We start from the raw sequence: 27,598 nt of genomic DNA on the forward strand, positions 1-27,598 counted from the left end.
ATGAAAATATTATGTAATATACTTATATCTTTGACAGTTTAGAGGTATAGTTCATATTGAATCCTTACCAGAATGATGTTTATAAATGCATAAGTTTAAATTGCTCTTTGAAAGGGACAATGCCCTAGTATCACGAACATACTTAAGTCGATATTTTGACTCAACTTTGAGATTTTGCTCAACTTGTGAGATGAGTGTAAACACCTTGCTCAAGTTGGTGATCACGAAACGTTTTTGAGAACTGAGTCAGACTCATCTTTGAGTTTGAGCAAAAATATTTGAGCAAGCGTTCTACCTGTCTCAAGTTATAAAGCAGTACTCAAACATGGCCGCTTTTGTTGAACCCATTCAACGTTTACAAGGACGTTAGCCGATTTAACGCGTTTTTGAAGACAGCAGCAACCCTTAAGAAAAAGTAAGCGATATATATCGATTTCACCCGGAAACTATTTATGTATTTCATTGTCGGATTGCTGATTTATGAATTGGACGCACCGACTTGTCGTTCATTGCCGATGCAATATTTGTTGTCAGATTTGATAGTAAATAGGGCAAAGAAACCTTTGTTTTACACAATTATAATGGCTAAATTGCATTGATTTTCAATTGGCAAATACGTAGAATTTAACCCCAAAACGTACAGTATAGAGTAGTTCCCCTTTGTTGACAGCGCATTTGACAACACACGCCTTGGTTTTAGCAAAACATTTTATCGATGAATGTTTTAATACTGTAAAAAATACAATTTTACAATAATGAGTAAGTTTTATCTAAAATTCTGTTTTTTTCTTAATATATTATTTATGTTTACTCATTCTATTATTGCCAACGTGTATTTATCGATGTCAATAAATGAAGACTGATTTACCCCACCCGCTTATGTTGAACGTGTAATACTTCAGGTTACAGTATACTAAACACTTTTGGTGTTCAATGCTTTGCCCTCTAAAAACAAAATCGTCATTTATTTGAAGACACAATTCTCTGAATGGGCACTTGCCATGACTTTATTATTGAACATGTCTGTGTGCATGTGGTAGGGAAAACATTGCTGCATACTAGAAATTCACTGTTTTGCTTTAGGTTGGAGACGGTATAGTACCAGAAAGGCCGTTGACCAAGAACCTTCTCAAAAAGGCCGCAAAAAAAGCATAAGTGAACCAAATAGGCGTTGTTGGGAAACCATCATCAACTGGAGATAAGCCGGTAAAAAGATGGCCATAAAACAAATCACTGTTGAATTGCGTTGAATTCTTTCTTACATACCACATGACCTATGTTTTTTATTGTCATTGTGAAGCAAATACAATAATCTGTGTTCTAATTCCTTTTGTATCCATTCATAAAATTAATGATTACATCATGTTCATGAAAATGAATGTGACATCAAAATACTTTGTGTGTTTGCTATTTTCAACAAGCTTATAGTATGGGTGAGTAAAGTAGATTGAATGTTGTGTAATTATTATAAAGATTGTCACTTGTGCTTATTTGTATAATTGACTAGCTTGTATGTTTTATTTTTGGTAATATCATAGCAATTCATGTCAGTACATTCACATTGGATCATTTTAATAATTTGAAATTGAAAATGATCAAGCCTCATACAGGCTCAATTGGTCATTGTCGGCTCGGGTACTACTGAAATGTAATTGGGGTACTTTTAAGTATACTTAAATGTACCCCGGGTACAGAAAATATACTGACATGTACCCGGCCTTTTTAGACTGTACCCGAGTTTTATTCCCTACCAAAATCCGATGTTGTAAATCAGGCTAAGGAATATGAAAAACATCTCTTTCAACAAACTCTGCCCCAACATGCATTTTTGAGTAGGAGTTTTGATAGTATTGAGGCCCTTCTATAGAATATTCACATAAATACGAACATTATTAATTTGAAAAAAAATTGCTGACAATGATCAATTAAGCTTTATAATTCTTGGGTATGTTTCATTATATTTTCTGTACCCTGGGTACATTTAAGTATACCTAAATGTAACTTGGTTACATGTATTGTAAGTAGTACCTGAGTCGACAATGACCAATTTTGAATAGATCCTCATTTAGACTTTACCTAGGCTAATACTACAAGATTTCGAATAGACTTCCCTGTTAGAGCTTTAATATTTACAATAATCTTTTGTTGTAAAAACAAAATTGGGTTAATGTCCATTACATTATACATGTATTTATTGTATCTCCAATTGTTATACTCAGTTGATTAAAAATGTATTGATATTTTCAGATTTCCACAAGAACCAGCTTTTCTGCTTTTGAAGCTGGAATTTTTCTGGAAATGTTGGCTGCCAAATGTAGTTGGAGCAGTAGACGAGACTGTAAATCTAATTATAAAACCAGCTGAATCTGAAGAAGCTGATGTGTGCAGGAAAGGGTTTATTAACATTACTGAGCAGCTGTCATTGATGCCAACATGAGGTAAATGTAAATGCAGTGTTATGATTCATCACCTTATAATAAAATTTGATAATAAAGCTGAGAAATACCATAACTGATTGAACTAAGCGTAATGCTTATCATCTTTTACATAAAAATAATGTTAATTTATTGTATGTACATGCACAAATAACATTAACTACCACAAACTGGCATCATGAGCACTGTGTATTCAAGCTTCTATTCTTTAATGCTTAAGCAAATGCAGCTATCAGTTATATCTTGAAAAATTGTCTTAACTAACACATAAACTCTTCTTTATGGTTCATTGATGCTGTGTAAAGATGGCCTAGTGCTACATATTTATGATGCTTCTGGAAACAGCACAATTTTGTCAATTAAAATGTAGAAAATTGTTTTTTTGATTTTTTAAGGAGGGCAATTTTTAAGACTCTTAGTGCTATGTTAAAGGGATCTTTTCACGGTTTGATAAATTGACAAAATTGAAAAAAGTTGTTTCAAATTCGCAAATTTTCGTTTAAGTTATGATATTTGTGAGGAAACAGTATTACTGAACATTTACCATAGTCCAATATAGCCATTATATGTATCTTTTGACGATTTGAAAACCTAAAAATTATAAAGCGTTGCAACGCGAAACGATTGAATAATTTGGAGAGTTCTGTTGTTGTCGTTTAAATTTACGAAACTATGAAGATTGCTTATATAACGTATAAAATACTTCTCCTGTGTATATTCGGCGGAATAGCCGAGAGGGCTAATGCGTTTTTACTTCAGACTAACTCCAGGACTCCGGGGGTCACTGGTTCGAGCCCTGGTACCGGCTACTTTTTTTCCTTGTTTTATTTTTATTCTTGATTTTTTACTGGAGCTTTTAAGATCCAATGTTTACATTTATCAATATAAAGCATTTAATGACAAACTTCAAAATATGCCAAAATCTGTGAAAATGCCCCTTTAAAGAAAGACTTGTGATATATTTTTAGATGCCTGCATCGCACTGGTGGATGCCTGCCTTTTCAAGCCAAATGAGTGCTGTGAAACAGCAAAAATTTGCATGCGCCTGCACAAACTGTGCTTGGAATTATTCATTCCGCTGATAGAGGTAGAAGTTTTGGACATGATGGATCCTGCGGTTACAAATAACGCACTAGTAAAGAGAGCAGCAGTCAATAAGAGGCAGCAGCTGATTGAAAATGTCGTAAAGTGATACTTATATATAGGACCTGGCACGAGTTGTCATATCATACCATATTTTATTAAACTCGTCCAGGAATTATGTTAGTAAGCTCGCCTTTTATGAAATGAGGAGTGTCAGATTTTTTTATCACATGCTTTTAAATGAGCAAATTAAATAAACATTTACGCAAACATAATGATAAATCCCGAATGTTGTTTACATTTCAAGACGTCACTTGACGTTGCAATGTCATTTCAGCAAAATAACAAAATGTGATTGGTTAATCAAACCTAGGTTCTCATTTGAAAACTTGGGTTCTTGAAGCAATGTGCAATCTTCAAGGGAGAACCTAGGTTCTCATGAGAAACCTTGTTTCTTGGGATTATGCGTCAAACCGCAAGACACTAGGTTTCTCACGAGAACCTAGGTTTTCAAATGAGAACCTAGGTTCTCATGAAAACCTAGGTTCTCATTTAAAACCTAGGTTCTCATTCTGAGAACCTAGGTTCTCATGAGAAACCTAGTTTCTTGGGATTATGCGTCTAACTGCTTGCCATACTGAAAGACATCCTTGATATGATGCTTTGTTAAAGAATCAAGTCTTTAGTTACCCTAAAAACTATTATTTATGTTAAAACAGTTACTGGTGCAATTTGTTAAGTAATTTTATAAACATATTTATGATTATAACATTTACTTGTTTTTATGCCCCCTGATCGAATGATCGGGGGTATATTGTTTTTGGCCTGTCTGTCATTCTGTCCCAAAACTTTAACCTTGATTAAAGTTTGATAACTTTTGCAATATTGAAGATAGCAACTTCATATTTGGCATACATGATTATCTCATGGAGTTGCACATTTTGAGTGGTGAAAAGTCATGGTCAAGGTCATCCTTTAAGGTCAAAGGTAAAAAATCATTGTATTTTCTTTCCGGAAACTTTAACCGTCGTTAAAGTTTGGTCATAACTTTTTGAATATTGAAAATAGCAGCTTGATATTTGGCATGCATGTGTATATCATGAAGCTGCACATTTTGAGTGGTGAAAGGTCAAGGTCAAATATTCAAGGTCAAAAGTAAAATAATACAATCCAAGGGAAGTAATAAGCTTTAAAAGGGAGATAATTTCTAAACCTGCCAAATTATATATTGACATTTTATTTCAAAGCGGCGCAAGAGGGGGCATTGTGTTTCTGACAGTTGCAATTGCATGTGTATTTAATAAATAAAACATAAAGAACATTCATATCTATTAAGAGTTATTTATAATATTTAGACAGTACAATATACACATCATGTCATATCAGTAAATACAGATTAAGATTTCTGAAAATAATTGAATGTTGAAATTTTTCTTTTTTTAAAGACACGAGTTGGGCACGAGTTCTTCATCCAAATTTTTGTTTATGTCCCGATGAATGTCATTTCTGGTTCTGGACTTATATAGCATTTGTTCTGGGTTTATGTGAAGCTGTGTCTGCATGCTTGACATGTCACTGCAAGTAAATAATTTAACAGTTTAAATTGTATTTATTCCAAAAAGATATGTATTAAACAAAACATACAGATATTTCATGTATCATGCATGTGTGGTTGTTGAAAATAACACAAACCATTAATAACAAGGCTATTGTCAAGCAATATGATCTCCTACCGGCTCCACCATTGTCAGAAATTCCACCATTTTCAGATTATTATTTTTTGGTTGTCATAGCAACCACAATTTTTGACGTAGGAAAAAATGAAATGACGTGCATAATGTCCATATTGCCATCTATCCATGTTGCGAGTTTCATGGAAAAATATTAAGAACTTTTAAAGTTATCGCAGGATCCAGAAAAGTGTGACAGACTGACATACAGACAGACTGACAGACGGAGTGCAAACCATAAGTCCCCTCCAGTGAAACCGGCAGGGGACAATAAGACTTCAATGCTTCATGAGCTGGTTTGGTTCTAATAGTTTTTGTATCATAAAATTTAAATAGCCTTACGAAATTAAACCAAACATGTTCATGTGACTCTCATGCCCTACATTCCAATTACGTCATTAAGTATATAAATGTTGAAAAAGAATTTAAAACAAACACAGACACACAAGTTTACACCCTGGATAATTGATTATTTATGTTTTAACAACAAAGCAGCAATAATGTATCCACATAATACAGATATCCACAAAACCCACAATTTAATATACCAGACATACTAATTAACAGTCATAGACTAAGCATATATATAAACATAGTGCTATTTTATCATCAAAAACCAAAGTTCTGTACAGTTTCTAGCATTTTAAATGTGCTTTATGTGTTTAACAAGACATGTGCCTGTTAAACGTGCTGATGGATAGTAATTTTGCAAGGCAACTAGCCTTAACAGACTAGTGCTTTAAAAACAAGAGCACCACATAACGGGTGCCAACGCTCGGCTGCGGGTGCAGTATTTAATAAATGAAAGATTGTTAGATTTTTATTTTTATTTTTTAGAGGTCACAGTGACCTTTGACCCAGTGACCCAAAAATGGGTGTGGTGTGTAGAACTCATCAAGGTGAATGTACATATGAAGTTTCAAAGTTATTGGTGGAAGCACTTTGATTTTAGAGCATATGTTAAGGTTTTAGCACGGTGGACGCTGGACGGCCGAAGACATGACGAGCTGGCTATGACAATACCTCGGGTTTTCTCAGAAAACAGCCGAACTAATAATTAAGTTAAAAACTGTTACATTGTGCGCACTCACTATTCACTATAGAAAAGTTTACCCCTTGTTTTTGTATTCCTAAACATTTTTATATTTTCTTGAACAGTTCTGTCGCCTTGAAGCTTCCTGTTGCTAAAATAAAACAAGTGAAGTATGTAAGTTACCTATCAAAATGATGAAAAAAATGAGTAAAGTGATTTTGATATTTACATGTGTACAACACAAGGCATTACAAAACCCATCATTCACTAGAACATGACTAAAATGTAACACAAAAGAAACATAGTCTACAAACCACACATTTCCTATTTACTTCTGACTCGTTCAGTCATATAGCTCATTACAAAATTGTACAGGCTATTTTGGAGTTTCCGTACATTGTTATCTTTAGATGTATATCACATATTAAACACGTTAAATGATTTACTTGAAAAAATAATTTGCACACACACTAGCTCATTACCTTCGCAAATTTGTCAGCATAGATTTCCATGTTTCAGCTCGCATCGTATTGCCGTTTGAGCCTGTTTAGTTGACCGTACAGCTCATTGTAATGGTTTATTATTTTTTCAGCCAGAAAGAGCCTTTCGCTTTCAGAAAAATATCTCACCTAGGCATTTTCACTATCGTAGACGAAAAGAAAACTGACACTATTTCCCGGAAAAAATGTTATAAATCAATCTTCTTTTGAAGAACGTCGCTTTCATCTGTAAGAAATAATAAATATTTGAATTGAGTCGGAAAGTTGAGTCGGTCTCAACTGAGACGAGTTTTGAGTTCGTTCGTGAGATCCCCGTCATACTCAATTCTCAGCTGAGTGGAAACTCAAATCTCATCTGCTGAGTTGAGTTTAAAACCTGAGAATGTTCGTGATACTAGGCCAATATTAACTTTACTCCATACATGCCTTTCATTTTTAGCTCGGCTGTTTTCAAAGAAAACCTGAGGTATTGTCATAACCAGCTCGTCTTCCGGCGTCGTGCTAAAACCTTTACATTTTGTTAACCTTTTAAACATTGGCTCTAAAATCAAACTGCTTTCACCTACAACTTTGAAACTTCATATGTGGATGCACCTTGATGAGTTCTACACGCCACACCCTTTTTTGGGTCACTAGGTCAAAGGTCAACTTAAAAAATATTCTGACAAGCTTTCATTTATTCATAACTGCACCCCCAGCCGAGTGTTGGCATCCGTTATGTGGTGCTCTTGTTATTTTATTATTCCAAACAAACAAACATACTGTAAATTAAGCAAGGAACCAGTCCCTATCCTTACTTGCAGATTTTATTTGAAAACCATTAAATGCCTTTTACGTTCAGGGTTACAAGTTTTCCGGTTTGTTCTGGGAATCAGGTTTTGAGAGCACCCTTAAGTCTTTTTTGTAATTCATGTAAATCTGATGACATAATTTAGGCTGACTGGAATGTGGTATCTCCATGTCAAAGAAACATATACACTCTTTCAAACAATTAACGAAAATTGAACTAAAAAGACACGCTTAGAAACCGAATGTACAAAATGAGTTTTGTTCAGAAAGTAAGTTCCATTTATGGTAAATTACCAGTAGCAAGTGCCCAAAAGAGCAATTGTAAAGAGAGATAATCAATTATGATATTGATTTCATTTACGGCAAACAAATAAACAGTTGTTTTTTGGAGTAAACAAAGAATAAAAGTTCTCAGCCATAGTTTGATCACAAAAATACTAGAATAATGAACAGACTTTTATTATTACAACAAATACAGGTCCAACATGAAAATAGGATTCAGTAATTAAAAGTTTAATATATATATATATATATATATATATATATATATATATATATATATATATGTGATCCTACATCACAATAAACAATGCTGACAACATTATTGAATGTGTTCAAATAAAGTGATATGAAAGTTATATTTTGATTAAAAATACACAATTAAACCAGTGTGTTCGACCACAATATTTCATATTCATTGCTATTGAATTGCAACAATACCTTTTATTTAGCATCTAAATTGGGTAATTGCAATAAATTATTGAAAAAAACAACAATGTCCCAACTTATTTTAAGCAATGAAAGTTAGTGGCCAAAATGTTTAACAGGCAGCATATTAATGAGAATCAGGTGTTCATAATTAATGGGGATGGTACAAGAACTGCAGTTTTACGCTTGCAGGATGGTGGGGGCGGTGTATGGGCGTATTGTGGGCCGCCTCATGGTCACCATGTTTGGGGTCCACCAGGAAGGCTACTGGGAATGGATGGACCCTGGGGCCTTCGCTCTCATAGGGGCCGCATCGTTTTTCGGAGGGGTCACACGCCTCACCCTGGCCACCACAGTCATTATGGTAAGACCTCAGGGTATATACCTTCTTTTAATTAAATTTTCAAAATATCAAGGAAATAAGTTGTCAACATTTAACAGTAAATTACAAAATTTAAAGTGCAAACACTTCCTCAGTATATTTATCTATTCAGGGCAAAGGTCATGAATTAATGTTTCGGTTCTGTAAGTTTTTAATTCTTGGTTTGTTGTGAACTTTCTTCCTGTTTTGGCAGTTGAAGCAACATTTTTTATCTTCATAAAACATGGATAAAATGTTAATAATGACAATGTCTATGCTTAGTTCCAATCTGGGTAAATTGTGTCCAACATGTAGGTCCAAAAGTGGAATGTCAGAAAACCTTTGTTATCAGTTTATTTTATCACTCAATCTTGACAATATCTAGACTGAGATTGAAAATGTCAAACAATTGCATGGGCATTGTGCAAATGGAATTTTGTAAAGCAACTTATTGTTAATTGAAGTTTGCTTCAACTTGTGCAATGTTTCAGATGGAGCTGACCAATGACGTGCAGGTGTTGCTGCCGGTGATGGTGTCTGTCATGGTCTCTAAGTGGGTGGGGGACTTCTTCACTCATCCGATCTACCACGCCCTGCTTGAGAACAAGTGTATTCCATTCCTTGATGCGGAGCCACAGGTCACTGTTGATAAAAAAAAGTGAGGGACTGGTTTTATGACTTCTAAATTTGTTTGTTTGTTTTCAGTCTATTTATATTAGATGGATTGCATTGAAAGCCAAGGGCTTATTGAAACACTCTTAAGTTACTTTTTCTGGGTAGAACCAGTACTTTTTGCAATAGAGGGAATTGAAAAGAATGCTCCCACAGTGGGGATTTAACTCCCTGTCTGTAGGCAGATACTATATCCACTATGCCACGGCCACCTTATTTGCCTAGGTCCTATGAGCAGTTCCTTAGGTCTTAATATCTCATATTAAGGTCTTAATATCTCATATTAAATACCATTGAAAATAAACATCAAAACAATCAAACAGATTTGTTTCAAATGTTTAACATGTAAGCATTGTATTAATGTTATTCTGGCCCAAAGGTTTCTCTACAACCAAGTCTGAATAAGTCTAACTTAAAAAAAACTTTGTGCCTAAATTTGCATGCAGCTAAATACTATGTCTCATATATATATAGCATTTGTAATAGGAATTGAAATGTTGAAGTTTATGTTTGTGCAAAAAAAATAATGTTTCAATTTTATCTTTTGCATAATGCTTGAAAACACACAACATTTTAGATCAAAATGAACAAAATTTGGTACCTTGTGCTGTTTTATGTACAGGCTTTTTTATATTCAAAGATAACACACTTATATTTGTGGATATGTTAAGTAATTATTGCAATATTGTTGTTGATAGTGATTTCATGGGAGGAGAAAGGTTGGTATACGACCCAAACTTAAATGATATTTATGCTCAACTGTCTAGCTTTTGTCTAAATGTCCCGTTTGATCCACCCCATGCATTGTCACCGATGTAACTTGGGATCACTCACCCCTGCTTTATCAAACCATGGCACCAGTATATTTAGAGCCATGTTTTACCCCACAATTATAAAAAGTCCATTGTTTTTTTACACCTCAAATACAGAAATGTTTTAGTGAGAATGATTTGTACCTTATAACTCTGAATCATATTATATTATTTTTTTTTTTTTTTTTTTTTTTTCTCATTTATTTTTCCATATATGTTATTTACATTGATACCAGTTACATGTTCATACATAAAACATACAACATAAAAGGCATATTCATTCAGGATTATTTTCGAGTTGTACATAAGTATATAGACATATACTACAATGTATTCATTCATTGAAGTTGTTACATATACAACATATATTTGTCAGAGTTATACAAAACACACACACGCACACACACACGCACGCACGCACGCACGCACACACACACACACACACACACCACACACACACACACACACACACACACACACACACACACACACACACACACACACACACACACACACACACACACACACACACACACACACACACACACACACACAATACAAAATGTGTTTAGACGGTTCTTGAAAAAATAACAACATTTTTAAACATGTTCAGAGCATAATAAAAAAGTTTTTAATTATTAATTGGGATATACTTTTGGTTGACGTTTTTTTTTTTAAATATAAAAAAATAAAACATACTATTATCGATACTATGGGCACATATGTATTCAAAGAGGTTATCTAAGTTGTATTGGTTGCAAAATATCTAACGAAGTGGATCCATTTTTGGTTATGTTTTTCAAGTTTGTTTTTAGAAAGGGCAATTTCTGCTTCTGTCTGTATTTTTATCTTAAGATAATTAAGAAAAATGTTGAAGTTTGGGATACATTTTTTTATTTTCATGTTAAATATGAATGTTTTTATTAAGTCATGATAGAATTATACTCCAATCATTACACTGGGTAGGATTGTATGAAAATCTCTGAAAAAAAGTAAAATTGGACAATATTTAAGATGTTCTTTAGAAATTACCATTTTCTCTGGGGCAAAATAATAATGAAACTTTCATGAGCATCACTCTGGGAACACTGGGCTGACTGCACGTTTGCTAAGAGGGGCCAAGATTGGCCTGCGTAGTCTGCATAGGCTTATCAAGGATGACGTTTTCCACCTGAACTGGATTTTTTGTTTAAAAGAGAGCCTTGTCTGCGATACTATACGCACATGTCCAGTTTTCCCAGAAAGTGTCACATATAATCAACATTATTACAAAGTTGCACTTGCTCTGTGTAGAGATATAGGCATCATTTGCAATTAAACAAAATAATATTGACACTTATATTTACTCATCATCATCAAAATCATTATCAGCCATTTTGTCATAAATGCCCTTGCTCTGTGTGCGAAGATATTAAGCATATTAATGATTACACTTATATATATTCATCATATACTGCAGTGTTCAACAGACACATTGTAATATACTGCCCTATACAACAGACACATTGTAATATACTGCCCTGTACAACAGACACATTGTAATATACTGCCCTGTACAAGAGCCACATGGCAGTATACTGCCATGTACAACAGACACATTGTAATATACTGCCCTGTACAAGAGCCACATGGTAATATACTGCCCTGTACAACAGATACATTGTAATATACTGCCCTGTACAACAGATACATTGTAATATACTGTCCTGTACAACAGATACATTGTAATATACTGCCCTGTACAACAGACACATTGTATTATACTGCCCTATACAACAGACACATTGTAATATACTGCCCTGTACAAGAGCCACATGGTAATATACACAAATGTACAACAGATACATTGTAATATACTGCCCTCTACAAGAGCCACATGGTAATATACTGCCCAGTACAACAGATACATTGTAATATATTGCCCTGTACAAGAGCCACATGGAGGTATACTGCCCTGTACAACAGATACATTGTAATATACTGCCATGTACAACAGACACATTGTAATATACTGCCCTATACAACAGACACATTGTAATATACTGCCCTGTACAACAGACACATAGTAATATACTGCCCTGTACAAGAGCCACATGGTAGTATACTGCCCTGTACAACAGACACATTGTAAAATACTGCCCTGTACAAGAGACACATGGTAATATTCTGCCCTGTACAACAGACACATTGTTATATACTGCCCTGTACAACAGATACATTGTAATATACTGCCCTGTACAACAGACACATTGTAATAAACTGCCCTGTACAAGAGCCACATGGTAGTATACTGCCCTGTACAACAGATACATTGTTATATACTGCCCTGTACAACAGACACATGGTAATATACTGCCCTGTACAAGAGCCACATGGAAGTATACTGCCCTGTACAACAGATACATTGTAATATACTGCCCTGTATAACAGACACATTGTAATATACTGCCCTTTACAAGAGCCACATGGTAGTATACTGCCCTGTACAACAGACACATTGTAATATACTGCCCTGTACAAGAGCCACATGGTAGTATACTGCCCTGTACAACAGATACATTGTAATATACTGCCCTGTACAAGAGCCACATGGTAATATACTGCCCTGTACAACAGACACATTGTAATATACTGCCCTGTACAAGAGCCACATGGTAGTATACTGCCCTGTACAACAGATACATGATAATATACTGCCCTGTACAGCAGACACATTGTTATATACTGCCCTGTACAACAGACACATTGTAATATACTGCCCTCTACAAGAGCCACATGGTAGTATACTGCCCTGTACAACAGACACATTGTAATATACTGCCCTCTACAACAGCCACATGGTAGTATACTGCCCTGTACAACAGACACATTGTAATATACTGCCCTGTACAAGAGCCACATGGTAGTATTCTGCCCTGTACAACAGATACACTGTAATATACTGCCCTGTACAACAGACACATTGTAAAATACTGCCCTGTACAACAGACACATTGTAATAAACTGCCCTGTACAAGAGCCACATGGTAGTATACTGCCCTGTACAACAGATACATTGTAATATACTGCCCTGTACAACAGACACATGGTAATATACTGCCCTGTACAAGAGCCACATGGAAGTATACTGCCCTGTACAACAGATACATTGTAATATACTGCCCTGTATAACAGACACATTGTAATATACTGCCCTTTACAAGAGCCACATGGTAATATACTGCCCTGTACAACAGATACATTGTAATATACTGCCCTGTACAACAGACACATTGTTATATACTGCCCTGTACAATAGACACATTGTAATATACTGCCCTGTACAAGAGCCACATGGTAGTATTCTGCCCTGTACAACAGATACACTGTAATATACTGCCCTGTACAACAGACACATTGTAAAATACTGCCCTGTACAACAGACACATTGTAATAAACTGCCCTGTACAAGAGCCACATGGTAGTATACTGCCCTGTACAACAGATACATTGTAATATACTGCCCTGTACAACAGACACATGGTAATATACTGCCCTGTACAAGAGCCACATGGAAGTATACTGCCCTGTACAACAGATACATTGTAATATACTGCCCTGTATAACAGACACATTGTAATATACTGCCCTTTACAACAGCCACATGGTAGTATACTGCCCTGTACAACAGACACATTGTAATATACTGCCCTGTACAAGAGCCACATGGTAATATACTGCCCTGTACAACAGATACATTGTAATATACTGCCCTGTACAACAGACACATTGTTATATACTGCCCTGTACAAGAGCCACATGGTAGTATACTGCCCTGTACAACAGATACATTGTAATATACTGCCCTGTACAACAGACACATTGTAATATACTGCCCTGTACAAGAACCACATGGTAGTATACTGCCCTGTACAACAGATACATTGTTATATACTGCCTTGTACAAGAGCCACCTGGTAATATACTGCCCTGTACAACAGATACATTGTAATACACTGCCCTCTACAAGAGCCACATGGTAGTATACTGCCCTGTACAACAGATACATTGTAATATACTGCCCTGTACAAGAGCCACGTGGTAATATACTGCCATGTACAACAGATACATTGTAATATACTGCCCTGTACAACAGACACATTGTAATATACTGCCCTGTACAAGAGCCACATGGTAATATACTGCCATGTACAACAGATACATTGTAATATACTGCCCTGTACAAGAGCCACATGGATATATACTGCCATGTACAACAGATACATTGTAATATACTGCCCAGTACAACAGACACATTGTAATATACTGCCCTGTACAAGAGCCACATGGTAGTATACTGCCCTGTACAACAGACACATGGTAATATACTGCCCTCTACAAGAGCCACATGGTAGTATACTGCCCTGTACAACAGACACATTGTAATATACTGCCCTGTACAACAGATACATTGTAATATACTGCCCTGTACAACATACACATTGTAATATACTGCCCTGTACAAGAGCCACATGGTAGTATACTGCCCTGTACAACAGACACATGGTAATATACTGCCCTCTACAAGAGCCACATGGTAGTATACTGCCCTGTACAACAGACACATTGTAATATACTGCCCTGTACAAGAGCCACATGGTAATATACTGCCATGTACAACAGATACATGGTAATATACTGCCCTGTACAACAGATACATGGTAATATACTGCCCTGTACAACAGACACATTGTAATATACTGCCCTCTACAAGAGCCACATGGTAGTATACTTCCCTGTACAACAGATACATGGTAATATACTGCCATGTACAACAGCCACATGGTAATATACTGCCCTGTACAACAGATACATGGTAATATACTGCCATGTACAACAGATACATGGTAATATACTGCCCTGTACAACAGACACATGGTAATATACTGCCCTGTACAACAGACACATGGTAATATACTGCCCTCTACAAGAGCCACATGGTAGTATACTGCCCTGTACAACAGACACATGGTAGTATACTGCCCTGTACAACAGATACATTGTAATATACTGCCCTGTACAACAGACACATTGTAATATACTGCCCTGTACAAGAGACACATGGTAATATACTGCCCTGTACAACAGATACATTGTAATATACTGCCCTGTACAACAGATACATTGTAATATACGGCCCTGTACAAGAGACACATGGTAATATACTGCCCTGTACGACAGACACATGTAAAATACTGCCCTGTACAACAGACACATTGTAATATACTGCCCTGTACAACAGATACATTGTAATATACTGCCATGTACAACAGATACATTGTAATATACTGCCCTGTACAAGAGCCACATGATAATATACTGCCATGTACAACAGATACATTGTAATATACTGCCCTGTACAAGAGCCACATGGTAATATACTGCCCTGTACAAAAGATACATTGTAATATACTGCCCTGTACAAGAGCCACATGGTAATATTCTGCCATGTACAACAGAAACATTGTAATATACTGCCCTGTACAAGAGCCACATAGTAGTATACTGCCAAGTACAACAGATACATTGTAATATACTGCCCTGTACAAGAGCCACACGGTAATATACTGCCCTCTACAAGAGCCACATGGTAATATACTGCCCTGTACAAGAGCCACATGGTAATATACTGCCCTGTACAACAGATACATTGTAATATACTGCCCAGTACAACAGCGCTTAGGCGTTTTCTTTATTTTAATCATCATTTGATAAAGCCAGTTCTTGTATTACGTTTAATTAGTTAGAATGTGCTCTTAAATTTTATGCTTTAACAAATGTTATTTGATATACATGTACATTTTTTATGCATATAGCATATAGTCGCCGCTTTGTCTGTCCGACCGTGAACAATTTTTGTCCGGGCTATTTATCAGCAACTAATGACCGGAATTAAATGAAACTTTATGGGAAGCTTTACTACCAAAAGGAGATGTGCATATTATCAGCAGGTTCTGGTCGGATGATTTTTTACAGAGTAATGGCCCTTTGAAATTTTCCATTAACTGTACATATAGTGCAATTCTTGTCCGGGCTATTTCTCAGCAACTAACGACCAGAATTCAATTAAACTTTATGGGAAGCTTCACTACCAACAGGAGATGTGCATATTATCAGCGGGTTCTGGTCGAATGATTTTTCACAGAGTTATGGCCCTTTGAAATTGTCCATTAACTGTACATATAGTGCAATTCTTGTTCGGGCTATTTCTCAGCACCTAATGACCGGAATTCAATGAAACTTTATGGGAAGCTTCACTACCAAGAGGAGATGTGCATATTATCAGCGTGTTCTGGTCGGATGAGTTTTCACAGAGTTATGGCCCTTTGAAATTTTCTATACAAAAAATTCTTGTCCCCACAACTACTGTGCCCTCAAGACGTTTCCTTTTATCTGAATATACATGTATAATGCAATATTGTGACAATAAAAACCTTTGGGGAGCATCACCGTCTCCGACGGTTTCTTATTTTGTAAAGCGCCTTTAAATGCACAAGACTGTATGAAAAGGGCGCTATATAAATGTGGTATTATTATTACCACATCTTATCATCAACATCGTGATCAACCATCATAATTGCTCTGTCTGTGAACGCAGGCTGCAGTTGGAGCTGTACACAGCAGGGGACGTGATGGCTCACCCGGTAATCACGCTCAAGTGTATCGAGATGGTCACCGTGCTATCCGATCTGCTACTCAACACCTCACATGGTGGCTTCCCTGTCGTGAAGAGGGGCAAGGATAATGAGCAACACTTCTTTGGACTGATTACCAGGTATCAATGCACCTTTTTACCTAAGCGTATTGATAATCCTGATTGATGGTGTCTACTGACCATATTAAGTGATACATTCCTGAGGATTGATAACCAGGTATAGCTGCTGCAATTTTCTACCTGACTATACTTAGATCTATATGTGAGCAGTGATGACTTTAATAGAATGTTTGCATAAATGCATAGCTTTCTGTCAGTCACTTGTTAGAGATGGGCGCTTTTTTATTACATGCCCATTTACTTTAAACATTGAATTTTATTGTTTAGATCTAAATCAACCCACAAATATTGATGTCCCATAAATAATAATTGTTTACCAGTGTTGTCCTGATCACTATTAGATACATGTACTTAAGGTAGCTCCCAAAAGTCGCAGACTCGTTTATTGTGTGCTTGTTTAGCACACCCTATGCTACTTGAGATAACTGTTGTCCTGCGCATAAATAACATTATCACCAAAGAAGCACATATACTATTACATTTTTATTTTTTTGTATAAATAAATTAGGAATATCAACGAATGCCAGAATCCGTATACTTATACTCCTATGTGATATCCGGATAACCATATAGCTCGTCAATATCGGCAGAAATTTGCAGTCTTATTTGTATATTCTTTTAGCAAAAGTCATCAATAAAGTTATTATTCCCGTAAATGCAATAATATAGTTTTTAGCTCACCTGAGCATAACGTGCTCATGGTGAGCTTTTTTGATCGCCTTTTGCCCGTAGTGCGTTGTGCGGAATCAACATTTGCCTTGTTAACACTCTAGGCCACATTTATTGTCCAATCTTCATGAAATTTGGTCAGAGGATTGGTCTCAATGATATCTTGGATGTCTTCGAAAATGGTTACGTTTGCTTGAAAAACATGCTGCCAAGGTGCGGGGCATTTTTCCTTATATGGCTATTGTAAAATCTTGTTAACTCTCTAGAGGCCACATTTACTGTCTGATCTTCATGAAACTTGGTCAGAAGATTCATCCCAATAATATCTTGGAAGAGTTAAAAAATGATGCCGTTTGGTTGAAAAACATGGCCACCAGGAGGTGGGGCATTTTTCCTTATATGAATATAGTAAAACCTTGTTAACACTCCAGTCGCCAAATTTATTTCCAATCTTCATAAAACCTGGTCAGAAGATTTGTCCAATTGATATCGTGGATGAGTTTGAAAATGGTAACCTTTGCTTGAAAAACATGGCTGCCAAGGGGCGCGGCATTTTTCCTTATATTGCTATATTTGGCTATAGTTAAATCTTGTTAACACTCTAGAGGCCACATTTATAGTCCAATCATCATGAAACTTGGTCAGAAGATTCATCCCAATAATATCTTGGAGGAGTTCAAAAATGATGCCCATTGGTTGAAAAACATGGCCGCCAGGGGGCGGGGCATTTTTCCTTATATGACTATAGAAAACCTTTGTTAACACTCTAGAGGCCACATTTATTTTCAGATCTTCATGAAACCTGGTCAGAAGATATGTCTAATTGATATCTTGGATGAGTTTGAAAATGGTTACGTTTGCTTAAAAAACATTGCTGCCAAGGGGCGGGGCATTTTTCCTTATATGGCTATAGTAAAATCTTGTTAACACTCTAGAGGCCACATTTATAGTCCAATCTTCATGAAACTCTGTCAGAAGATTTATCCCAATAATATCTTGGACGAGTTCAAAAATGATGCCGGTTGGTTGAAAAATATTGATGCCACGCAGGCGGGGCATTTTTCCTTATATGGCTATAGTAAAACCTTGTTAACACTCTAGAGGTCACAGTTATTTTCCAATCATCATGAAACTTGGTCAGAAGATTTGTCCCAATGATATCTTGGATGAGTTCGAAGATGGTTTTGGTTGTGTTAAAAACATGGCCACCAGGCGGGGCATTTTTCCTTATATGGCTATATATGGCTTTTGTAAAACCTTGTTAACAGTCTAGAGGCCACATTAATTGTCCAATCTTCATGAAATTTAGTCAGAAGATTGGTCTCAATGATATCTTGGATGAGTTCGAAAATGGTTATGTTTGCTTGAAAAACATGGCTGCCAACGGGCGGGGCATTTTTCCTTATATGGCTATAGTAAAATCTTGTTAACACTCTATAGAGGCTACATTTACTGTCAGATATTCATGCAACTTGGTTAGAAGATTCATCCCGATAATATCTTGCACGAGTTGACAAATGATGCCAGTTGGTTGAAAAACATGGCTGCTAGGGAGCGGGGCATTTTTCCATATATGGCTATAGTAAAACCTTGTTAACACTCTAGAGGCCAAATTTATTTTCCAATCTTCATGAAACTTGGTCAGAAGATTTGTCCGAGTAATATCTTGTTATCTCAGGTGAGCGACTTATGGCCTTTCAGGCCCTCTTGTTTAGGGATTATTACAGATTAAATTGTCAAAATCCACAAGGCAATCACTGACAAAGTACTACCGTTTTCGCTATTATCAGCATATTATGGTGATGGCTATTATCAGCATATGCCTATATATTCAATGCAGCTTGTATAAAAAACTTTAAAGGCCTTGATCAAGTACTAAATGTTGTTTTTTTCAGCCAAATTTTTTTAACAGCTTTTCTCTTACTACCATCATGTAATGGAGGGTTGGAGAACAATATCCAGAGACTTTCATATTTATGGGAGCACCCTAATGTACTTTTGAAATACTTAAACGATAACGTTCATTTGGATAATTTTTGTGAGTGACTTGTCCACCATATTTAATACCATTTTGACAGTACCTATATTTACAATTGCAACTCTTTCTCCTGGGCATGCCAGAGCGACTATTTGAGTCACGTTTGAGAAAACTGGGAAAAATGCATGTGCGAAAAGTGTCGTCCCAGATTAGCCTGTGCAGACCGCACAGGCTAATCAGGGACGAGACTTTACGCCTAAATTGGATTTTTGCTAAGACTTCATTTAAAGGAAAAATGTCTTAAAAGCGGAAAGTGTCTTCCCTGATTAGCCTTTGCAGACTGCACAGGCTAATCTGGGACAAAACTTTACGCACATGCATTATGCTCAGTTATCTCAGAACACGACACATTTTGACCATATTTATATTTTGAAAAGCAAGTTATCTCCTGGTCTGTCTGGAACTGACTGTTTTGACTGTACATATATTTTAAACTGCAAGAGTTTCTCCTGCACAGACTGGAGCTTACTGTGATCCTGATGAACGAGGACCTGTTTGTACCGGTCAGTGAGGTGGAGGAAATTGATTCAGAGTTTGTCAGCTCACAGGAGTCTCACTGGATAGAGTTTGACCAGGTAGGCACAGTCTAATAGTGTGGTGTATCGTAGGCTGATTTTTATTGGTTTGTATTTGTGGCAGAATGGGGTCAGGTTGTGTGGTGCATTATGGACTGAATTTGACCTGATAGTATATAATATAAATGGAAGAAATTTCTTAACCTAAATTTCATATTGTATAGTATGTAATTTAAATGAAAGTAAGGTCCAAGCCTAAATGGCATATTGTATACTATATAATGTAAATGAAAGTAAGGTGCAAGCCTTAATTGCGTATTGTATTGTATATAATGTAAATGAAAGTAAGGTCCAAGCCTTAATTGCGTATTGTATTGTATATAATGTAAATGAAAGTAAGGTCCAAGCCTAAATTGCATATTGTATAGTATATAATGTATTTGGAGTAATTTCCCGGCCTTAATTTGAACATTTCATAATTTCTAGTTAAACATCCACAAACTGGACAATCCTGAACAAACAAGTGAGAAGTTAAACAAATACATCGATGAGAAAAAATACAAGAACCTGACATTAGATTTGGTAAGTATTATTTGTCTTAATATCCTCTATAAAACACACAGATTTTGTTTTAAATGTTTGAAAGTGATATTGTTGTGAACATTTACTATTAGTTTGTCTTTTTCTTTTCAAGTAAAGTAAATAGAAAATTACAAATGAATTTTTGTTTTTAAACTAATCAGTTTAAAACCAGCTTACCAAATGTTTACTAAATCAACATTAAAATTGAGCTGTGTCAGAAAAATAGTTCTTACGACATACGCACTGGTGGGTTGCTATGCTGTCTGCTGTAAAGTCATACAAGATTGCATGGTCTTACTAGACATTAGCAGCCAGGGTAGCTAAGAATTCTCTAGAGTAGAAAAGAAATTGGAGAAATGTGTTGCATACAAATTATTTGAAGAAACGTGTTGCACACAAAAGTAATTGGAGAAACATGTTGCATGCTGTTTTACAGAAACCATATATCAACCAGTCTGCCATGAACATTCCTGAGAAGTTCTCACTCAAGAGAACCTACGTGTTGTTCCGCACGCTTGGATTGCGTCACCTAACTGTGACAAACAGCCGCAACATCGTGAAGGGAATCATCACGCGTAAAGACCTCATGGGCTTCAGTCTCCAGGAGAGACTCACCGAGAAAATCAATGCCTCTCGGGAAATGAATCATATCGCCCAGCCTGGAAACAATGTGATCTGATGGCCGTTGGAAAGGTTTATCAGCATGGCTTGTTCAAGTGTTGTATTTGTTGAATACTTGATTATTTAACCCTTTTCCACTAAGATACGAATTTTGACGTGTTTGTAGTCACTAAGAAAGTTAAATTTGATTAAAGACCTTTCTTACTAGATTCATGTTTTAAAGGCTTCATTTCCAACTCTTAGATACTGATGAGCAGCAAACAGCATAAAACCTGAACAGACTGCGAGTTACTCGCAGGCTGTTCTGGTTTTATGCTGTTTGCACATGGTCATTTTCACCTTGCTTCTGAGTAGGAAAGGGTTTATGCTAAGATTATTTGTGGTATTTTTGTGTAAATAGTAATATATTTTTAATTTGTGATGGCTGGTTTCGTGTGTTCCACTGTTGATCTGTGGCTGTGCCATGGTATGTATTGTCTTTCAAAGTTACATCTGTGTGCATCAATGATATGTGATTATGTTTCTTTTTTTTAAAAGTGTTTTTTACTTGTAATAGTGTAAACGTTTCTCTTCATCTTACTTGTTATGTATGTTTGTTATGGACATCCTAACCCTTTATATCTGCGCACCAAAAATCCTGCATTTTGTAAACCTGTAACCACATCTTATTTTTGAAATCTATGAATCGTTGGGTGCTTCTGTGCTTGATTTACATAAACAATGTTTTAAACACTGCAGACTAAATATTCGCGAACGGTTGTATGTTGACAATCCTAATTCGGAATACTTGGTTGTCTTGAAAATAGGTTTACCTTTTATTAAGATACTGTGTGAAAAAAAAAACACCTAAATGAAATTATTAAAGTTAGTAAATAAAATAACAGACTGTTATCTAGGAGTTGGCTTTAACATATTTAGGCTTAGTGGATTCTCCCATCCTTCTAAATTGGATAAATTTATTTCCAACATTAGGGATGACAAGTATATTTATTTCTATATTTAGAATATTTCTTACAGAAATTCCTTTAAGCAAACAGTGCAGACCCAGATGAGACGCCGCATCATGGGGCGTCTCATCTGGGTCTATGCTGTTTGCCAAGGCTTTTTTCTAGGCATAAATGGGTTAACAAAGGATATATTGTATTAGCCCCATTTCTGTTTCAACTTTCATGTGTTTGAACTTGATAATACTAACCAGCTGAGCAATTGTCTCTTTTCTTCATGCCACAAACATCCTTTCCCTCACCCAAATTTTCTATCTTAACAATTGCATAAGTATCAGGTGATCATAGATGTAACAAGTATTTTAAATAATTAGTGTCACAATAATACTAGCAAGAATGTCTTCAAAAAGGAAAATTTGCATTGCCTTTTCTTTGTTTTTGGCTCCACTTGCAACATCTGCAGCTGTTTGATTTCTTCATGTTTTCCTGCATATTTCCAATGCAAAGCCCTCTCTACATATAGAGAATACTAGGTTAGCGTTGAATACAGAGAAGTTTATGTTGCGAGGCTTAGAACGCTGGGAGCGCATTTTGAAGCTAAAGTTTTCTCGCATTTTAGCGCATAGCGCATGACTTCATTTGAAAAGTAGTCCGTGCACGCGACAGGTATATTCCAGTGTTGAAGACAGGCTAGTATATTCCACAACGTGTTATACCGTCAATGTCGCGTTGAAAATGGGATAAAAGATGTTTCTCAATAAAAATGATATAGAGGATATTTGTTGGATCCGGTGGATTATCGATTTTAATTCACGAGTGATCATAGAAAATAATATTTTCACGAGTGGCACAGCCACGAGTGAAAATATATGTTTTCTATGATCACGAGTGAATTAAAGTCGATAATCCACCGAATCCAACAAATTTTCTTTTTATTTAATGCATTTTTCACCGTTTATATACATTGTTCAATAGTTTAACTAACGAATCTTGCTGGGATAATGACGTCATTTCGTCAAAAAAATGACGTCATTTCACAGCAAACAATGAAAATTATCGATAATTCTCACTGATAATTTTCACTGTTTGAAACAGTGAAATTATCAGTTTTAATTCACTGATATTTCTCTATAAACCACCGGAAAGCATTAAATAAAAAATGTGTTAGTTTTACAAGAATTACGACACCTTAAAGGTTTTGCGGGAGAGAACATGAGGGCAGATTAAATCAAATTGAAAACTGAATCTTTCTGTGTATTTAATGATGGTCACCATTATACACACAGAAATTTTTATTTTTTCGTGGCATTAGCTACCTTAAAGAGTAGAACTTCATTTCCCATGACTACAATATTAAAAACGTGAAAAGAGACAACAACTGCAGATTGTCGGACATCCCCTTTCTTAGCCCAAACACTATTGACTAACATCAAACCTTTTTCTGTATACACAAAATTCTGTGTATTTTAATCGAAACCTCCTCATTCCTTTGCATAAGATAATGTTTTATTCATTTTGCAGTGCCTTCAGTGCTTTGATTTAATATTACGAAATGTACGACAAACATTGTGTGACGTCATTTATGTGACACAACTTACAAGTTTGAGTAAAACACTGGTTTTAAAGGACATGTAGGACGTGGTGTTTTTTAACAGTAAATTATTTGTTTAAAGCATCGAATGAATTCAAAACGTATTTCAGATTGTGTGTTAATCATATATAAGTGTGAACTTCAATAGCAAAACAAAACAATAGTGTGATTTAAAAGTTTCGATAAAGAGATGGAAGCATAGAAAATGGAGGTGCATATTGTTTCAAATTGTTTGTTATAAAGATTGAATATAAGTCATTGAGGTCGTTAATACTTAATTAAGTTGTTGTTTTTATAACTCTTGTTTAAGCTGAAATAGTGTATTCAACTTATTCTTCAAAACATTTTCTGTTGCAATCGATATTTTAATTATTCCAATTGTGTTCTACTTTAATTATAATTATTTTGGACAATTTTTTTGATTTGTTACTCACTTTTATAATGCTAATGATGCGTTGCTTAAACTCGTCTGACATATTCAAGTACACGATGACACTTTTAGAAAGTTTTATGTCATGTCTATGTGAACAACCATACACTGCACAAAAGGCAAGCATTTGTTTTGATATTTAAACAGAATAATTTCTGTTTTGTATATTGAATTGATATTGCATAGCTGGGTTTCTTTGATGCATAACAAGATGGCGGCTAGCACTGTTTGTGACGTGATGTCACAATGTTTTTGTTTGAGTGTGTTGTTTTGCAGAAAAAATATTTAAACACCAAATACTCAAAAACTTGATTTTCCCCAGATATGACACATACATGTATACCAACGTGTCCAGTATATCACCCATCCTATAAATCTGTATCCTATTGCAAAAACCAGTATAGTATGTGCAGCATGCGTTTAAGACATTTTGTGGGCCTTGAGTGTACCTCTTGAAGCTTAAATCATTTACCTTTGCTCATTTATTAATTCAAGTGGCGAGGAGTTTGGACTGGTCATATCGTACTTTTGGACAAGCCATCCTAAAAAAAACATGTCTTGCTGTTACATTGACTGGTATCGTACCCTGTTTTCCACCTTGAAACCAATGGGTTGTATGCCACATGTGCCCAGCCTAGCTCCAGACCATTACGAGTACCATTTTCACATGATGGGGCTCATTGATAGCTTCTCACTTTATCTCATGTCTCATAATCATAACACCATCCTTCCTTAAGCTTTAAAACCTAAATAATCATACACCGGCTTCCCCATACACAAGTGAGTTAAAAACTAAAATGTATTCAGTGATATTAAATAAACACAGCTAAAATAAAATAATGTCATTGCAGGATGGTGATCTCCCAACAGCATGCTACAAAATGGAGCTCAGCAGATCAAAACTTTCCCTATACATGTTGTGTGAGCCTGTCAACTATTAGCCTGCGCAATGCTGCATGTGTTGTTGACTGGCATCGTTGATTTTTATGTGAAATGACTTTTGGAGAAAGTTTGCTCATGTGTGATATTTATCAGATAAAGTATTTTGTATGAAACAGATTTGTATACTGCCATGTACTATAATTGGATGCTGTTGTCATGTACTATAATTGGATTCTGTAGTTATTTTATATGTAGTATTGACACTTATAAGGAATGGGGTTGGCTATCATTATTTTTGGTCTTCCATCTTTAAAGACAACAACTTTGTTACTTATGGGAATCTGTCCATTCTTTTATCAAAACTTCTTACATTTCAATGAAAAAAAGAGACTAAAAATCTGAACTCCTAACTGCTATTACCCATAGATAATTGCTTAACCACTTAAAAATCATCCAAGACACTTTAGGGTGTATTTGGTTGGAGGACAAATTTCTGCTTTTTTATGTAACTAGTCCTTTGATGTATTACAAATCAGAGAACCAGTCATAGATTGTGCAATACCATGATATCTGTAAATTACTCAGTACGGTATGTTAAAGTATTGCATGATATTCAGTTATTTTTTTTGCTCTATTGGGAAAAGTACCAGTATGGGTCCAAATGGGAAAAATTAGTGCATTAAAAGCCTTATCTTAATTGAACAATTTGCATCTCGAAATTTTGGGAATGTTAGTGTTTTTATTGCTTGATACTTTACTGCACTTTCTCTTTAAAATATTATTTTATAGGCATTCCAAGATGACCATTTTGTACAAAGTTGATAATTACAGCAAAAACTTACCAAGAACATAAACACTGCAAGTTGTTATTGCTACTTAAAATTAGATATTTATGTTTTAAAAAAGCTTCTGTCTCAAGGAAACATGTCTTTGTTTTATTCCTTTTGATAGAAATGGTTGTAAAATGATTGAACAACTCGGGCATTTCATGGAAACACATTCCTTTAAGATAATAATCACTCCAACAGAAAAATTGATAAAACACACTGTTTTATTTAAGTTGATTTAAACAATCAAGTTGCTTGTTGTATAGCACATCAAATCAATTTTATTTGCTACATTGCTATCAAGGCATTTGTATATATTTTTTTTAAATTGAAATTTAAGATTTTTTTCTTGATTTGGAAAGTTCCATTCATGAGTACTTTATAAAGAAGGGGTGAAAAGCTTATGTTCATTAACAAGCCTGGCTTTTCAAATGTCAGCCACTAATTTACAGACAGTGAACTTCTTTTCTTTTCTTTTTCCATGTTTCCCAGGCAAGACAATTTTGTTCTTTTTTTATTTGTGAGATAGGACAATAATATTAGTCGGGGACGTGCAAAGATTGGTATTAAACAGAGTCATAATATTTGTAAATGTAACCATTTCTATCGAAATATGTTCATTTTGATAAACCACTTATCTATTTAATATCTATTTCATTTATTATTATTATGTTTTTTCATTCATTTATCTAATGTATTTTTCATTTATTCTTCTGTACTTTCATGATTTTATCATACATATTTATAATTCTTCTGTACAGTTTTAAATAAGGTTGTGAATGACACTGTAAATTGTCTTGCACAAACTATTATATGATATTAATTTTGTAATCAAATTATTATACATAATCAAATTATATACATTTTGCTTTTAAATGTACTTAATAAATACTCTATGTGTAAATTTTGTCTTTGTTTTCTTTAAAAAAGTATTCAGATTGAATACAAATGCTGTTAAAAAAAAGTGTAAGCAAAAACAAAATGTATGTGCTCCATTGTGTTTTCACTATTGATAAAAGCGTTTTAAGTTACCGGGTACAATGACAGTTTCAAATTGCGCCATCTTGAACTACCTAGTTTTAAAAGGAAAAGTGCAAACCAATTTAAAATAAAATATCTGTATAGAGAAATTACATGACTGGAACCAATATAAATTTCTGATGGTCTCATATCTCTGTAGTTAACCCCTAATCTGTGAGGTGTTGCCATATACCTAATTTGCATTTCTCTCCAATGGCAGCAGGCAATCTATTGATAAGAAAATGTGTGTTGTGAATGTAATACAATTAACAGTTTTATGAAAGTTTAAAGGTTTATAACAACAAAACATTTAACCATGTTTGAATGCTGCTTTGATTAATGTTTTAATCTAAAGGGGTATTTTGAACCTGATCTATGTATAAAGTGAAACATTTCTTGTTCTTATTTTTGTGTTAGATCATATAGATTTTCCTCAGAAACCTTGTTTTGATCGGAGTTTAAAAATGGTTCTTAAAATTTTGGCTGCCACAGAATAGGGTATTAAATCTTTTATTGTTTGAGTGAAAGCTTGTTAACAATAC

The 27,598-nt window shown here is 35.2% G+C and overlaps 1 protein-coding gene and 1 long non-coding RNA gene across 7 annotated transcripts in view; both read left to right on the forward strand.

Moving 5' to 3' along the window:
* The window catches only part of LOC127844576 (H(+)/Cl(-) exchange transporter 6-like), a 74,630-nt gene extending 47,690 nt beyond the window's left edge, over positions 1-26,940 (forward strand). For 5 of the 6 annotated variants that reach the window (XM_052374939.1, XM_052374937.1, XM_052374938.1 and 2 more), the window contains exons 13-20: positions 8,471-8,642; positions 9,131-9,297; positions 10,010-10,030; positions 16,761-16,937; positions 20,102-20,219; positions 20,646-20,741; positions 21,178-21,434; positions 25,179-26,940. In XM_052374939.1, coding sequence (XP_052230899.1) covers positions 8,471-8,642; positions 9,131-9,297; positions 10,010-10,030; positions 16,761-16,937; positions 20,102-20,219; positions 20,646-20,741; positions 21,178-21,420 — 994 coding nt within the window. In that variant the 3' untranslated portion in view covers positions 21,421-21,434; positions 25,179-26,940. The remainder of the gene's footprint in view (positions 1-8,470; positions 8,643-9,130; positions 9,298-10,009; positions 10,031-16,760; positions 16,938-20,101; positions 20,220-20,645; positions 20,742-21,177; positions 21,435-25,178) is intronic. The other variant, XM_052374941.1, reaches the window with a different exon arrangement.
* Positions 1,092-3,646, forward strand: LOC127844590 (uncharacterized). The gene is made up of 3 exons (XR_008032825.1): positions 1,092-1,206; positions 2,248-2,438; positions 3,404-3,646. It is a non-coding gene; the product is annotated as an uncharacterized LOC127844590 (long non-coding RNA).
* Positions 26,941-27,598: the final 658 nt, after the last annotated feature.

The sequence above is a fragment of the Dreissena polymorpha genome, chromosome 9, assembly GCF_020536995.1.
Source record: "Dreissena polymorpha isolate Duluth1 chromosome 9, UMN_Dpol_1.0, whole genome shotgun sequence".
Taxonomy (NCBI): Eukaryota; Metazoa; Mollusca; class Bivalvia; order Myida; family Dreissenidae; genus Dreissena; species Dreissena polymorpha.